The 17,306-nt window shown below is 40.4% G+C and overlaps 1 protein-coding gene and 1 long non-coding RNA gene across 2 annotated transcripts; one reads left to right on the forward strand and one right to left on the reverse strand.

Moving 5' to 3' along the window:
* Positions 1-489: 489 nt before the first annotated feature.
* Positions 490-17,203, reverse strand: mep1ba (meprin A subunit beta a). The gene is made up of 15 exons (XM_015339527.2): positions 17,134-17,203; positions 15,137-15,155; positions 14,901-14,951; positions 14,768-14,811; positions 14,066-14,144; positions 12,177-12,294; positions 11,035-11,213; positions 10,081-10,299; positions 8,672-8,824; positions 7,291-7,506; positions 6,233-6,706; positions 5,381-5,566; positions 4,511-4,655; positions 3,812-4,016; positions 490-870 (listed from the first exon to the last, which is right to left on the reverse strand). The coding sequence occupies exons 1-15, from the start codon at positions 17,191-17,193 to the stop codon at positions 856-858; spliced, it is 2,163 nt and encodes a 720-aa protein (XP_015195013.2). The 5' UTR covers positions 17,194-17,203; the 3' UTR covers positions 490-855.
* On the forward strand, positions 8,742-10,179 carry LOC107076099 (uncharacterized). Its single transcript, XR_001477503.2, has 3 exons — positions 8,742-8,830; positions 9,687-9,833; positions 10,024-10,179. It is a non-coding gene; the product is annotated as an uncharacterized lncRNA (long non-coding RNA).
* Positions 17,204-17,306: the final 103 nt, after the last annotated feature.

Consider the following 17,306-nt stretch of genomic DNA (forward strand, 5'->3'; position numbering starts at 1 on the left):
AATGTGCATACAGTGGTTTCTGTATCTTCTCTAATGACTGTCACCGTCCTTTCCTTGAGAAAACACCCCTTTCTCCCCATGTGCTGACTACACTAACATTACTTCTAGTATGTAATGTAGAAAACCAGTTAATTCAGGTTTTCCTATACTATATTCTAGCATCGCATAGGAATTATTATAACATTAATAATGAACAAGGAAATGGTGTTTCAGGTATTTAAAAAAAAAAACTTTGGTATTTGCTCATCCTTTGGTGGTCCCTATACTCTGTGCTTTTTCAGTTGACATACAGTATTACTGCAGTGCCACACAGAGTGGTCTCTTCTTGATGCTCATTACTGAGAGGTGTATCTGTATACTTCTGCAACTAGCACCAATGAAGGCATCAAATCTGTTAGAAATTTTATAAGCTACAGCTTATAAAATTCCTAAAAAAAATGTCTAGCTTAATCATCACCCAATGATGGTTATTAAGATGCAAGACTATGATACAATGCAGAAATGCAGTTTACTGGATTATACAATAGTTGGCTTAAAATTCCTGTTAAAAAGTGGCTCTGGGTGACTCCAAAAACCTCTTTTGAAACACCCAGTCTACTATTTTATAGCTCTTAACCTGTTGGCATCTTAAAATGTGTTGGACTGAAAATGAAAGATTTACAAGTGTGTGTATATAAATATATATGCTTCAAATGCAAGAAGATTATTTTGGCCTGAAATTCAGAATCTCCAAACTTCTGAATGAAATTCTAAAATTTTGGGCACGTAAAACTCAAGGTCACTTTTTTAAAGAAATTCAGCTGTTTGGGAGATGAAAAGGTGATAGACTGCTCCTTTTTCTTCTTCTGGTCATCTTCAATGGGCAGTTCTCTGGGAAAAAAAAAAGACAAGATGAAGTGGACACTGTCACTCGAATCTGCCAGTTTTCAACACGCTTGTTAAGAACTATGTACTGCGTATCGAAACGTAAAAGATTCCCAACCGTGATCTATCTCTTTACCCTTCCTCCACGTTTCACTGTGGATATGGAAGATATTCACTGGGTGGATTTGGAGACCGGTCATTTAAAATCTCTCTAGTCCTTGAGGAGAAAAACATATTTACATGTTAATCTCTTAATTAATTTGCCATATCACTTGCTTAATTGATTAAACTTGTTACAATTTCTGGTAAGGGATTTTATATGATTTATGTAACATGCTGGACTAGGGTTGGAGGACCCCTTTGTCTGCTAGCTTTTATTCCAGCTGGTCTCTTCAAGTTCTAATTGCTGCCAGTGTGCAATCTGCTTGGTGGTTTACACTTTCTCTCCACTCGCTCTAGTACAGCCCACTTTAAGAGTGTTGGTCTGAAATACAAGTTTCAATAGCACATTAAATTAAGAACTACTTTAGAAACCAAGAGATTCGAGCCTGAAGTGTCCATTCATCTCAAGCTTTATTGTATGCCTACAAGGAACAACACATTTGATGCTTATTGTTGTATTGCTCAGGGGGGATATGGCTCTACACCCTCCCCCTCCTGTCTTTGAGGTAGCTTTTTGAAGAAACCTCAGGACTCAGAAAGCACTTAAACCTTCCTTTCTCAGCAGGAGTTTAGTATAAACATTCCCCATCAGGGAGTTTAGTACAGAAGATGGAAGTTCAGTACAGGAAGGGAGAAGCATCTTTGCCAAAGCAAGTGTGAAGGTTCGACTTTAGCATGTGAATTCAGCAGGAGTTCACAGCTCCTACCACTATATGGGTACAGAGTAACATACATATTCTGCTAGCAGACTCCATCATTTTGTTGTAGGTGGGTTGGAAATCCTTGTGTTAGAAACACTTCCTTCTGATCTAAGTCACAATGAAGACGCGTTGACTGTAATGAGATAGTAATAGCTTCTGCCAGCTCGTCTCGTATGACCGTGCGTTTTCCTCAACAGAAAGGCTACGGGTCAGAGACTTGTGAGCGGTGTGTTCTGGTTAGGAGCAACTACATCGGGATTACTTCTTACTTCTTCCTGGTTCAGTGCGCAGTTACACGTTAAAAGCTAATGTGTCATCATAAAGTTCATGACATAGAATATTTTAACTCTTGCAAAACATTGTGAACCAACCCTGTTGTTCCTGGAGAACTGTTTGTCTTCATGGCTTTTGCAACTCAAGTTCTTGATCACTGGATAATTGACTTATTTGGAGCCTAATTTTAAAGACTTTCAGCTCATGAGAGGTTGGTTGAGAATTGTACTTGGTATCGCCTGTGTAACAACTCTTTTTAATTTGAAAACTGCCCTCATTCGGGTGTGCCGCATGACTGGTAACCAACTGGGCCTCTGCGGAGGGAAGAATAATGCTCATCGTGGGCTGTTTGAGAAAATGTCATTCCCATCTTTTTAGAAGAAACTGATCATCAATTGTTTAGGTAGGATTACAAAGAAGTTAGTTGAGGAAGGTCTGCTTGACGTTGTTTACTTTATTGGAAACCATCCATTTGAAGTAAGGTATTCTTGAAACTTGGCAGTGAGGCCAAACTAAGTTAACCAAAAGTCTAAACAAGCAAGCAGATCAGTAAACACTACAAATTTAGAACTCAGTACTTCACCAGGACTGGGACTGTCCTGTAAAATGCTGTTTAAAAACTTAAGCTGATTCAGAACCATTCTCGATAGCTCTAGTGACTTGCCATGAAAATTGAAACGCAAGCAATATGTTGTGGGTAAACTTGTAGCCACTTATAGAAGAAACAAATTAATGCCTTTCTGCAATTAACTACTAAAAGCTTTATGATGTCGAGAGACTTAACTAGAAAATTGGAAGTTTATTCGCAAGCACCAGATATATACCAATGTTACATTTAACATAAAATAGGTGAACATTTATTGTGATAAAATACCTATTAATCTAATTATTTTACTATGTTAACTTTTGATAGGCTTTAAACAGGTTTTTCATGGGTTATTATTAGTTTGTGGGCAGCATGCTGACACAGTAGTTAGCATTATTGCCTTGCAGTGCAGGAGCCCCAGATTCAATCCTAGACCTGCGATGCTATCTGTGTGGAGTTTGCATGTTTTCCTTGTGTTGGCATTGGTTTTTATAAACTGCTCCTTGCACTCTTCGTAGTTTATAAAATTATTTTTAAAAACTTTAGATATAATGTAAATGTATATCAACTTTTATTCTGCCCTCACACTTCACTACAGTATCTTCCTGGAATAGATTCCTGCTTCACCTGATCTGACCACTCTCTAGAAACCTCCACTGTACTTGAGCTTTGAGATTCTCTTTCACAGCACACCGTCTCTCTGTGCTTCCCTGAGTCCTGCACTAGCTACGTGCTCAGCACACCCTGCCTGTGCAGGGCTCCGGCTGCACACTGCCTGCAAGCTTCCCTGTCTCAGCTGCCTCTCGCCCAGCACTTGGGTTCACTCTGCACCTCATATATCTGCTGCTATTCCAACCTTAATAACAGATTATTACAGGAACTGCATAAACTCTAAAACAAGCAAGCAAAGCGTTCAAAATCTAGACCCTTTTCCCTCTCTTTCCTTCAAAAAACGTTAAGGAAGCATTTTACTAACAGACGTGCGGAATGAGGGCATTTGATCGGCAACTGACGAATGCTATAGGAAATGGAGACGAGAAGAACAGACTGGTATCGGGAACGGAATCGCAAACCTAAATATCCCTCAGCAATGTTTTTTTATTTGTCTTTTGCGTTATTAATTGAAATGGCTTTCTGCAACATGCAAACACCGATTTGTTTTCTGCTTTAAAACACAATGATCATCACTGCTGTTTGTCCCGCCATTTGATGTCTGAATACTTACATTTTCCATCACCATGTGTTGGTTGTCATTGCGTGGTTTCTTCTTGTACTTCTTTTTCAGGCAGCATGCGGTCACAGCCGTGATTAATAACATGACTGCAAACACGGACACAGATGAGGCCACTGCTGTAATAACAACGTCTTCAGATCTCCCTTTCCTCTGGCACCTGCTCCCCATGTACCACCAGTCTTCACCTGCTGCACACCTGAGGAGGATATATGGACGTCAAGTTGGACATTTCCTGATGTTGTTGCGAGTGTTGTCACCTGTCGCGTATCGGACAATATCAACCCCCCGTCCATTTTCTAACCACTTCAACCTATATTGGGGCAAAGGGCAGCCAGAGCCGCAAAACAGGATGCACGGGATGCCAGACCAGCGCAGGACACGTGCAAGCACAAACATGCACCCATTCACACCAGCTTTCCAATTTCTCAGAAGCCCATTAACCTATCAGTATGTCTGTGGACTGTGGGAGGAAACCCACACAAATGCAGGGAGAACATACAGTACCCCAGGTGTGGGATTGGACCCAGGGACCCAGCAAATAAAATCACCTGGTGTCAGTTTACATTTACAATGATTTTGATTTTCTTTTACTGTTTGACATTGTAGCAGACAGATCTTCCCCAGAAACCCATGTGTAGTATTCCTGGATCAACCTCGTTATTTTGGAGTTTCTCCAGCAACAGATCTCACCTGCAGACTGGCTGCTGATTCTCTACCACACAGATCCCATCGTTTTCACAGGTGTGGTTTTTACAGGGTTCACCGGGAGACGCTGTGGTAGTGGGGGAAAATGTGGATGGTGGGACTGGCTGAGTAAGAAGAAGTCTTGAAACATCTGCAACAGAGGGAACATACTTCATCTTTTGTCACGTTCATGGTGACAGCTTTGTCAGACAGACAGGAACTAACCCCCCAGAAAAATAGAATGATGCTTTTGGCATTCAGCAAAGGTTTGATAAGATTTTGTTTCACATCCATTTGCGAGAAGCTGAAATCAGGGGTACAGATCCACCAAACATCGCAGCCTTTACTTGACAGTTAGTGTAAAATCTCTTCAAATGTTCCTCCCTGTGTTAAACCACAATTCCACATACCCTGAAGCAAGCTGTCCTCTGTTAAATGTTTAACGAATACAGTAGCCTTTTTATGACTGTAATACATTTTATGTCACAGTAATTAGTAATTGTATAGAGAAATAACATTGTAGATTTAAAATGAATAACATAAACTTTTAAATAGGGAGCTGCGTCAGCATGCGTAGGCTGCAAAGGAAAAGAAAATACAGACAACGTTTTCTTCTTTAGGTGTAATGTAAACTTCAGCACAGTACTGTTTAATCTAGAACATATCTAGAATTTTAGTGACCCTCTGTATCACCTTCAGATCTTTGTTGATCTGCTCCTGGTTAACCTCTTCCACAAACCGACAAACATGAACGTGTCAGTCCATGAAAAGGCCTTGGACATTAGTGTAAATAAAATAAGGCTATAAATCTTTGTCTCTTTTATACCGCAAAGGTAGAACAGTTTTTTTTCCAAACCTCTGTTCAAGGGGGCATACCTTCCACAGTCATGAGGAAAAAGACGTCATCTCCTTTTATGAACTCTCTGCTTCTCAGCCTGTCATGAGTTAGGAATGCACTGGTGCCTCTTCCTGGACCTCTGTAGTACTCAGTTCCATCTGGATCACGGACAAGCTGTCCTACAGTTTCAGGTTTATCCCAAAAATAATATAGGGACCCATTCACTGGAAATGACAGATGGGCAAATGGAACTGTAAGCCTATGATTTTAAATGGCAGGACTGATGTGTAAATGATTTGAAATATGTGTGTTAAGCCTTTTAATGGAGTTTGTAACAAACGTTCGGGAGGGATGACAACAACCCAGTTCAATCAGACTTGGCTGTCAGTAATTAGCAATCACCGCTGATGTATTTTGCTGTCCTAAAACAATATAAATACTTATGTGATCCCCTTCTCTCCCTCTCCCTCTTTTGCTGCCCCTTGGTCACTCCTCACTCTGCATGGGGGTCCTGGCCCACTCTCCAATGGCCAGGACCAGGAGGTCAGCCCTCAGCCAAGCAGGTTAAACCACATTTTCACTAAAGACCCCATAATCCTTTCAGGACACCTTATTCTTGAGTGTTGTTATTCCTAGTGAAATGTATTTTAAATGCTTACGTTTTTTCTGACTTCTTTTTATTAACATTGCCCAGTCTCAAAGGAAGTGAGAGCAAGTTATTTGGACTGTGTAAAAACATCTGTATTTTCAAAACAGATATAACACGTTTTGGAGGTTGTATCTTCCCTTCAGTGTTTAAATTTTGCTTAAGTCAACAGAACGTTCATATCTAATCTCAGCAGCCTGTTTATTAAATCAGCCTAAAAGCACACATGACCTTGATAACTTACATTCAGTTTTCTGCTCTGTGGGGTCAGTGGTGATGCTTCTCTGGTTGGACATTCGTCGGCGAATGTCAGGGTGCTGGTCCAGCAGTAACATCGTGGCCTGTTGCCATGGACAAGGCCACTGCAGTCGGTCGCTGTTGGTTCCAGAGGTTAAGTGGAAGTAGATGGCGAGATTAGAAGGATTGTTATCGGTACCATTTACATACAGACCAATCTGAAAGGCATATCCAGCTCTGGAGTAGAATCGGGGGCTGTAAATCCTTCCCTGTTTTCCGGGGGGACTATTTTCTAAAAGGTGAGTGAAATTTCTTATGTGCCACACATGATCCGGACATTCTGTCTCTGATAAGTTGATGTCATCAATAGAAAAACCTCCAAGTGAATTTCCTGCTCCTTTTGTTCCTTCAAATACGACCCGGAACTTTTTTGAGACGTTCAGGTGTAAATGATACAGTTTCCAAAAGTCTTCAGGGGATGCTACAAGGAAAATAATGTCATTATTTCTGTGGTCCAAACTATCTTTTCTATGTTTGTGTTAACCTGTCACATTCCGCAAAAATGTTGTGAAAAAGTTATTACATTAGTCCGCATCTCAAGGTTCGGTTCCAAACAGTTATTAATCAATAATGTTCACGAAAAACAAAGAAACAGATTAAAAGGAAAATCCATCCATCCATTTTCTAACCACTTCTTCGAATTCAGGCTCGCAGGAGAGCTGGAGCCTATCCCAGCAAGCAACGGGCTACAACTTCCGGACAGGACGCCAGTCCATCACAGGGCACACATGCAGCACAAACGCTCACACCAGAGCCAATCTTCCCAGAAGCCAATTAACCCACCAGCGTTTCTTCGGCTTGTGGAATAAAACCAGAGCACCCAGGGGAAACCCACACAAACACAGGGAGAACATACAAAAACCACACGGATAGCACCCCAGTTTCAGAACTGAACCCAGGGCCCCACCACTGCGAACCAGCAGTTCTGACCACTGTGGTGCCAATAATGAATATATAAAGACATTTCTACTGCTCAGTCCAGCATTTTAGTATTAAAAGTATTACCTGTGACATTCCCCATGTGCCTAAGGGTTCCTTGAGGGTTATCCTGATCATATTCACGGACCAAGATCTTCAGCTCATCATCTGCACTTCCACTGTGGTAATAGAAGAACTGCAGACACTGGAAGCCTCTTTTGGGGTACAGTATTCTGCTTTCCAAGTAGGCTTTGTCTCCCGCACTTCCTGTGGCTGTGCTGAAGTGCATGAAGTAGCCTGCACCTGCAAACAGGGTTCCAGTAAGATCACTTTATTGGCCATATTTTCAAGAGGCTTTCTTTTTCTAAACCACTGAGAGACTTTGAGCTGACTATTCAAATGAATAGGTCGCAGGTTTTTCTTACTTGTGCTGACGAAGAAAAATCACTCCAACCCCCTCTGAAAGTTTCATGACATTCATGACCCTACCGTTTCGTCTTCAGCTGTGGTTTATATACAGATACTTCACTAGGAATGACAGCAGTTGTGAATGTTTGAGTGTTTCAGTCGTAGTATATTTGACTTGACCTGCTCGGCTGAGCTGGGTTTAGACAGTCATGAGAGGTGAGTTCTACCCTACTGATGCTGTGCTGTTGCCACGGTAATCCTGCTCAGTACAAGAGGAGCTGCAGGGACAGATATCTGGTGTCAGTGCTTGTCTGAGGAGCCAGTGGTGTGGTGTGGTTTTCCCCCTAAAAGATCTGAGGGCAAGGAGGCTGAGACTCCATTCAGAGTGAGGTGGTGGAGATGGAGTAGAGGAATCAAGGAATACGAAGCAGAGAAGGGGTTTGAATATAGCCTTCACAGTTGTTTTCAAAGTTTTGATATTGTGAGGAAATAACAATAGGAATGACTAGGATTTAGGCAGCTGAGCCTGTTAAACCTGGCTTCTGTCACCCCTCCTGAACTCATCGTTGTAAAAAATATTAAAATTAATTAACAATATTATAAATGTGAATAGTATCCTGCTAGTCAGATTGAATGTCTTTTTTTCTTTCTGTACAGATCTCTTAACAATTCAAAAATAAAAAAAAAACTTTTTGGCCACCTTTACAGCCCCTTTTGTCGCAGCAATAGATAAGGTTAAACAATTTCTGGCCCAAATGTCTTGAATCGACTTGTCATCTCACACAGTATGTTTTTGATGGACAACCTGAAAACATGTAGAGTCAAAATAAAAACAGCTTTTATCTTTGCCTAATTTTCACCTAACTGTGACAAGAATTGACTACTGTAGCCTGCCGGCCTAGTTAAAAAAGAAAACAAAACAGGGTCTGACTCCCTAGGTCTGACTCCCTTGGCGAGGCAAGAGGCGTGTGTGTTTTTCATGCGCCTGACTTTGCTTTGCTTCGGCGGTTCACCGGTAGCGAGCAGATAGGAGGTTCGACGTCAGAGACGGGGCTCTCACCTTTGCACTTGCCCATGTCCGTGTGATCCGTATCCGGCTTGCTCGGGACCTGCTTCACACGCTCCCAATCGGCGTTATCGCCCGGGCCCTGGATCATCCCGCAGATATTCTCCAGCTCGAAGCTGCATTGCTCCAGAAACGTTAACGTTGACGCTGCAGGTATGAAAATGTCAGCAAGAAATCTTTGGACAGCTGTAAAGTAGATAAATAGTTTAATAACCGAGCAGATGAGTACAAACTGATCATGTATATGCCAGGAGGTAGTCACGAATAAAACCCATGTGGATGAAGAGGTTTGCTCCCTCGGTGTTTTTATTTTTTGTGCCAAATCCCTCGCAATTAATGTAGAACACTTAGATATAGAAAATCACAGGGTATAATATAAGGAGGAAAAGGCAAGTCTGTTAATTCTATATCATTAAACATCGATTGTATTTTTACTTTCTTATTTACTGCAAATACGAGCAATGGTGACTTCTCTGTGACCCTGACATATCTGGCTAAAACCATTCTTAGCATATGTTTCCACGTGAAAAGTGCTGTACAGTTTATTTTTAAAGAAGAACGGTCCAATGTCACCCCGCGAAACAACCGGCTCTAGACGCTGAGGCGCTGTGTCGACTCCTCCGCGCTCCACGCGTCTCTTTACCCCGGTGAGAGAGCAGGTTTGCGTTTTCGCGTGGTTACAGAGGTTTCTAAAGCACAGTATACTCAGTTCCTTTGCCGTCTCATACAAATTGTGTTGTAATATTTAATTCCAACCTTGGCCATTAAGCATGAGAGAAATGGGGCGGGGGGGAACTGTGCAGGAAATGTGAAGAACTTGGAAAAGCGTCTGGACGTGTGGGATTAATGTTCATGAGTGGGTAATGGGTGTGAACGAGCCACCATCTGGGCGATAAAGTGAGGAGTCAGTCAGCACCAGTGTAGCAATGATTCTGCTACGAAGCTTCAGGTAAAACGAGTTTTCCTTTTACTTTCTAATTCGAGATATTGTATTTGTCATTGTAAACAGAGGCATTTGCAAGTTACGTCAGCCGTCGATGACTGATGAACATGGACCATGGATCCTAACCCATAAGTGTTTAGCAAGTGTTACCTCGCAGTCAGAGAAGGAAACCTGCATTTAACTACATGAACACGATTGTGAATTAATTTGCAGGTGAGTGATTCAGATAAATAAATGATCTGGTCAGAGTGCAGTTCCTGCTATTAATATATATAATTCACCTGCTATTAATATATATATATATTACTTAGCAATCAATCCGTTTTATCTTCAGCAATATCAGCTTAATTAATTGTGCTTCATGTTTTTAAGAAAACAAACCAAAGGTTAGCTATTTATTTAGTTACCAGGATATAGGACTGCTGACATTGCTATTTGTGGAGCGCGGCAGGAGACCTACAGCAGTTGTAGAGCCGGTTGAGCTTCAGAAGGTCACTGTCGCTGAACTCCATGCGCTGACCAATCACGTCCATGAACTGCGGGATCTTCGTGAGGATGGTGGGTTCGGTTCCGTTTCTGAAGGCGGTCTTGCTGTAGTGCATCATGGAGTTGTAGTCATAGGGGACATTCAGTGCGCTGGACACGGTGTCGTTGTAGGTGTTGAAGTTGTGCTCTTTGCCTGAAAAAAACCCAACAACAGACGCCTGTAAGTGATGAATTGGTAGAAACAAAAAAAAACAAGAGTACAATTGTAGTATATGCCTTTAATAATTGTAATAATTTTGATCTCATTTAAATTTTTCTAGGCCAGGCGGTGTGATATTTTTTTTCGGATCGTTAGTGCTCCTAAAGCCCTTTTCTGAAGTGCATTAAAAAAGAACAGGATAAGCATTTGATGTAGCGTGTTGGGCAGCATGATAGTGCAGTGCTTAGCATCGCTGCCTTGCAGCACTGGGGCCCTGCAGTGCTATCTACACGGAGATGCTAGTAATTTAATTGGCTTTTGGGAAACAGGCCCCAGTATGAGTGTGAGTGTGTTTGTGTCTGTGTGCTCTGTGATGGACTGGCGTCCTGGCAAGGGTGTATCCAGCCCTTCTCTCCTCCATGACCTTGAATTGGAAGAAGCTGCTAGACAATGGATGGATGAGTGATGACGCATGGCGCTATAAATCCATTTTAATTTGAATTACAGCAGCCGCCTGTACAAACCCTGTAAAGGAAGGGTGGCGCATAGTGTATTGTTCTGCAGAGTGAAATTGCTCACCAAGCTCCTCAAGACACTGTTACAGAATAACACATGAAAAAAGAAATCCTTAGCATTTAACTACCATGGGCTAAGTTAAATAAAAGCCAACATGTACAAGTCTCTGGGGCACTCAGAAGGTCAGCTTTCAACACAACAGGGATGCAATACCTTCGGAGATGCGATCCCACATGATTTTGACGTAGTCGTCTCGATCCGATCTGGACTGCTCGTGCCAGAACCCCAGCGCATGAAGGAACTCGTGCTCGATCGTGGCGATCCGGTCACAGTTGTTCCCGATGGACAATCTTTGTTTCCCCACATGGCGATTCCCAACTGAGGAGAAGCATCTAAAGGAGGAAAGACCAGACTGAAGCCCCGAAAAAGGTTGCAAGACAGCCTCTGGGAAGTAACTGACCAACTACAGTTGTCGGGATCAACGTTATTTGTTTGTCAATGCAGATGTTTAATAGACGGGCGGAGAGGTGGGTCTGTGCCTGTTGCTAGAAGGCTGCCGGTTCTAATCCCGCGGCTGGCAGAGGAATCCTACTTCACTGGGCCCCTGAGCAAGGCCCTTAACCCTAACAGCTCCAGGGGCGCTGTATAAATGGCTGACCCTGCGCTTTGACCCACAGCTTCTCTCCCTGTCTGTGTGTCTCATGGAGAGCAAGCTACTTGTATATGGCCAATAAAAGTGATCTTATAATATACCTGGGTCTCACTAAATCAGATCCCCATTCCAGGATGTTTACCATGAGAGTGAATCATCAGAATGACTTCAGGAGCTTCTCTCTGTAGTGCACCTATCAAACCTATCATTGCAGTTCTTAGAATCTACATCCCTTACTTGTCAATGTGCCAGGCCTGTATTTTACAGAGTACATGTAAGAGCCTCATTCCTAGATGTTTGACATGAGAGTGGATCAGCAGAATGACTTCACAAGCTTTTTACTCAAGTGCAAAATCTGTTTGATTCATTGAGAGCAGATCAACTCATTTTCAAGATCTACTTCTGATTGAAAAAGATAGGTTGCTGTATTCCTAATTTCTGCATCTATGCTGTCGCCTGGTAGAAATGCACCCTAAAATTGTCTCTCTTCTTCTTTCAGGACAATGGGAGAAAAACTTCCATGCAGAATTTTGTGTGCAGATAGTGCAGTTCAGTTTAATATATCAATATATTCAAATTTTAAAGACTATTCTGATATTCAGCATGGAATATTAAAGCACATTTATTTTGCCTTGTTCAATAAATGATTTAATTTTAAATGATCATCACAGTGGAAGTTTTGTTTTCAGGAAGGCGGTCTTACCCACTGCCTTTGAAGACAGAGATGTAATTTTGCTCCCCTTCCCAGGGCTTGTAGTCAATGCAGGTTTTTAGCCGATATTGTTCAAAAGCCTTTAAGATAACTCCTTTGGCATTAATTTCTATGAAAAAAGCAGAGGAATTAATTCTGAAATTTAAACCAGTCTTTCACTTTATTGGCATGCTGGGAAGTCCCAGCAAACAAACTACAAATCTTGAATCTGAACAGATGATTAGGCTGGTTTAGTCCCGAAACCCCCAAAATTACAGCTCTGAGCTGGTTTGGAACCTGTGTGCAAAACTGTCTATAGTTTAAGCTCCTATATAAACACTGTTGGAGGGAAAGTAATATTGCTTACACTCATCTCCATCTTACTCTGAAGAAGTTTCAAATAGGGAAGAAAAGTGTTGGGTGTACTAGTTTAAGTGAGGAATATCTAATACTGTAAAAGCAAAGCTCAGTTCTAAGGATTTTAGATGGAGGACACAAATTAGAGCAATTCTCCAAAAATGTTTCATTACATTGTGACTTTGCAGATGTGGCTACAATTAAGTGGGAATTTCAAGTCAGGTCAGTTTTCCAATAGGAGAAGAACAATGTTTTTGCCATCTTTGTAGTTTAATTCAAAATCAATTCTGGATTTCCAGAAAAAAACACCTATGTTCTATCCACCATATAAACATATCATACAGTATGTCCTCGTATTTCCTGTGTTGCTTTGATTTGAATGTGTTTGAACAAATCAGTTCCTGCAAATCTGTGCTCTGCAGTAGTATGTAAGCCTGTTAACATGTAAGCCTCCTGGTGCTCCATTCTACAGCTGTTCCTAGAATCCCCATTGCAGTGTCAATAGGTCCCAACAAAGAGCACCTAACAATGGGGAGCAATCAGAAACAGTACAGGCACAAGGGTGGTCTGCTTTAATCGCTCCTGTTGTATTAGTTGCAGTTCCGTTTTTTTACATATGTACAACATGCATTTGCAGCACAATATGAAAAATATTTTGCTTCAGAGCTAAATTAGCCCCTGTATATTCAGGGTTCTTGTAGACGTTCAAGGGTATAAAACCAGCCTAAAAAAATTCTATATAAATTAGGAATGCCAAGCATAGGTTTTCACTGCAGCACAGTCTTGCTACCAGCTAGTTGGAGGTTATTTGCCATGATTTTGTACTGAAGCAAAAACTGTTGAAATGTGTCTTGTCCTTATATTGAAGGTAAGGCACATTAAAACAGTGTGCTTCTCTCTGCCCAGCATAGCTCCACAATCCATATGATTCATGTCGCTTTTTATCACTATGTCAACTATGATGGTTTAATCGCTTCTTAGATTATTACAAATAAATGTGTGTGATCCGAACAGTAATGCAGTTCAATTGTTTCACTGATCTTTCATTCAAGTAAAAGCTCACTTCACAGCTCAATATTTACTTCATGATAGTTCAAGCTTCTGTGACTGGGTGCAAGTCTCTAGTGTGTTTAGGAATGTGAGAAAGGATTTTCAGTATAAACTAGCAACTTTTCCAATCCAACTCAAATAGTGGATGCAGTACACAGTAAGATAGACTCTTATCTAAATTATTTTTAAACAATTGTAATTATTTTTACCAAATAATAATAGTTTTAGATGACATAAATTGATTGTGTAATTGTATATACTGTATAATTGCAAGTGTTCTCTTATTTTCTTGACCCGATCTGACTATAATCAGTTTTAAAAGAAGTTATGAAACCATTTATTAAATGGCATTGAGGTGTCTTGTAGTTTTTAAAATGGACTATAAAATGATGGACGTATAACAGCTCAAGTGTTATTAAATGATGAAAGTACTCCTATGCTATGTATTATACATTACCTGACTGAATAAATGCAGATATCTCGATCATTCTTACCTAAACTGTCTTCCAGATAGTAGGGAATTATTTTTGGCCATCTGTACTCATCCCCCAAAATGGAGTTTCTCCCCTGTTTCTGAAGTGACACAGAAATGTTAACCGAAGACCTGAGGTACCCTCTGAAATAATCTTCTGGTTTATCTAGTTTCCTCATATTTTAACATAACTGAAATCCTTTTCCTATTTACCATTTAGTAAGGGACTGAGGCTGTGTTCCTAACTTGATGTAACACTTTATCGTGAACACAGAGCTTCCCATAAACACACAATGTTACAGGAGTGCCTGGGTAGTTATCAAAGGACAGGTCGTGCTGTGTTTGTGATCTATATAGACTAAATGGCCTTTAGATTAAACCTGTCATAACCCTAACCTTAACGCAAGTGAGTAGGTTCTGGCATCTGACAAGTGCCAATACAGCTGCCAAAATTATAATAATGATAAATGACAGTAATATGCAACAAAGTTACCTACAGGCATCAAAATCTGTATGAAATAGGATAACTAGAATAAATGAAATAAAACAGAATCTCTGTCTGTGGCTGGCTTTCTATGTACAGTATGTCTCATCTTTGTTCTTGCTGTACCAATAGCAAATTCCACCAACTATTGTTGAGTGGCAGGAGAGAATAATAAAGAATAATCTAATAAGCCACGATAAGATCATGTTTAATAAAAACAAAAACAAATGACAGCCTTACCTGGTCATACTCTATGTCTCCTTCTACAAGATTCAGTCCTGATTCTGGAAGCAAAGATAACAGACACTCATGAGCTTCAGTTCAAATATTTAGTCTGAATGTATTCAATAAAAGCTTCATCTTTATAGCAAACCTTCATTTATATCGAAAATGTCTCGATCTTTTCCACCATCCACGTCAATTTCTGTAAAGAAACAAGGAGAAATTCATTCTTCTGCTTTTTAGGCATCACATAACACAAACCATGTGCAGCACAAATAATACAGACTTTAAAAATGTACAGTAGGTTCACTAAGGATCCAACGTCGGTTTCACAGTAGCAGCTTTGTTAAAACAGAAATCTGAAAAAAATCAGGAAAATACACTCACCGATATCCCGAGATGTTGGCTGAAAGGAAGAAAAAGATAAAACACTGTAAAGTGATATCGAAGTTATACAGTATCACAGTGTAAGAGCACAGCTGTAATTGTGACAAATTAGCCTTTGGTTTAGTGTTAATAAAAATAATTAACATTCAGGTCCATGCCCATCGCTTGATTTTGCTGTTGTTCTCTTGCTTAGTTTAATCTGATGTTTTACAAGAGTAATAATCTCTTCTGATTGGGAATCATTGTTTTTAACCAGCACTCAACCAACAAGAACAGGCTGAAGTTAGTTGACCATATTGACTTCATTAGAGTAGTATATTAGAAAATGATTTTTTAAACTATTTTTAATGCCAACATTAACTATTTTTATTCCAATCTGTAATTCTAACTATTTAAAGATTGGAAAGACCTTGAAAAACTAAATAAATACAAAGGTTTTATATGTCATCAGAAAAGGTTGAAAACAAGGAGGACATTCTGATCTCGAACTTGAACTTGAACTTTATTGCCATATGTAACCGGTACATGTACTCGTACAATGGAATTCTTACACAAACATTTCTAAAATGATCCCAAGGTACTTTCTACAACCTACAATGATACAGGTCTTATTCCAGACCCTCAGTATTAAAAAAAAGTTATAAAACATATAGTGTTGTCAGACAGACGGAAAATTATCTGCACATGCTCTTTGTTTTCTACTGTGTCTTTAAGGGTAATGCCTTCTCTGAATCACTTAGACTATAATACACACTTCAGTCTATGAATCACAGAGACAAAGTCTAGAGAATATTAGTTAAGGTAGGGGCATGAAATTCTTTCACAGCACAATAGTCCAGGGAATAATGTTGCCCTCTAAATTGAATACATAAGGAATCAAGGCTTACTGATGAAGACCATCGTTTTTCACCTAACCACATACTACAGCACCATGTTCAGGCTGTTGAAAACACATGAACAAATGTGAACAAATTCACTCTATCTCAACTCAGCAATAACGCCTACAGCCCAACCTTTATAGGATCAGTCCTTGAGCACTGGCAAGTCATGTTCTTTCAGTACAGATGATCTGATTCAAAGGAACAGTGAAGAGTAGTTGTGAGGACTCTTGAGGTTTGTAGTTAAAATCCCATGAGGCCCCTGCTACTTCACTGTTGAATAAGGTACATAATGCACCTGTGTAAATGTGTACCAGAATGCATGTGGAAAAAAATAGATAATTCCTCTCAGTTGCTATGGATTGAAGTGTCAGTTAATTGAATTTGAGGAATTTCTTAGCACAATTCCACTCACCTGTGTATATAAGTCTCACACCCAGGACTTGAGCGGATCATGCTCGTACCTTTCTGTTCCCCCTCATCTACACCCCTGCAGCAGATCCCTGCCTCATTCCTTATGATACAAAGGGGGTCTGGGTAGCCTGCCAGTTTCAGCCAGGCGAGCTAAGCCAGACACCCTTTGCACTGTGGCTAAGGATCTGTGCCTGTGGCTGGAAGGTTGCTGGTTCAACTCCCCCACCTGGCAGAGGAATCCTACTTTGTTACCCTTAACCCCAGCTGCTCCAGGGGTGCTGTATAAATGGCTGACCCTGTGCTCTGACCTCAAGCTTCTCTCTCCCCATCTGTGTGCCTCATGGAGAGCAAGCTGGGTATGTGAAAAGACAAATTCCTCATGCAGGAAATTGTATATGGCCAATAAATATTTTTATATTTATGCTTTATTCTTATATTTGTCTTTCTCTTGTTCCCTTTCATTAGTATCTAACTCAGTTACTGATCCCAAAAAGTATGTTAACAAAAGTTTAATAAAGGAATGTGTTTTTCAAACATTGAATTTACTGTACTAATTTACTGGCTCCTTCTTACAGAGAGAACAAGAATCGTGAATGTTATGGAGTTTTGTAAATATATTTTCTCAAAAAATGTTCATGTGTTACATTGTTGTTACAGAGTTTCAAAATATTACATTGGATTGGATTATGTTTTTAAAGTACTCACCATGCATAGACATTGCTGGCAAAACAAACTCAGAATGAGAAACGCAGAGTACGTGTCCATTCTTCTTGGGTTACTGGTCACAAGACAGGCAGATACAATAAAACTACAGTTTTATTGTACATTCGAATTGCACCACTTTGCCCTCAGAGACAGTACTTATCATAACTTAAATA

The sequence above is a fragment of the Lepisosteus oculatus genome, chromosome 6 (assembly GCF_040954835.1).
Source record: "Lepisosteus oculatus isolate fLepOcu1 chromosome 6, fLepOcu1.hap2, whole genome shotgun sequence".
NCBI classification, from domain to species: domain Eukaryota; kingdom Metazoa; phylum Chordata; class Actinopteri; order Semionotiformes; family Lepisosteidae; genus Lepisosteus; species Lepisosteus oculatus.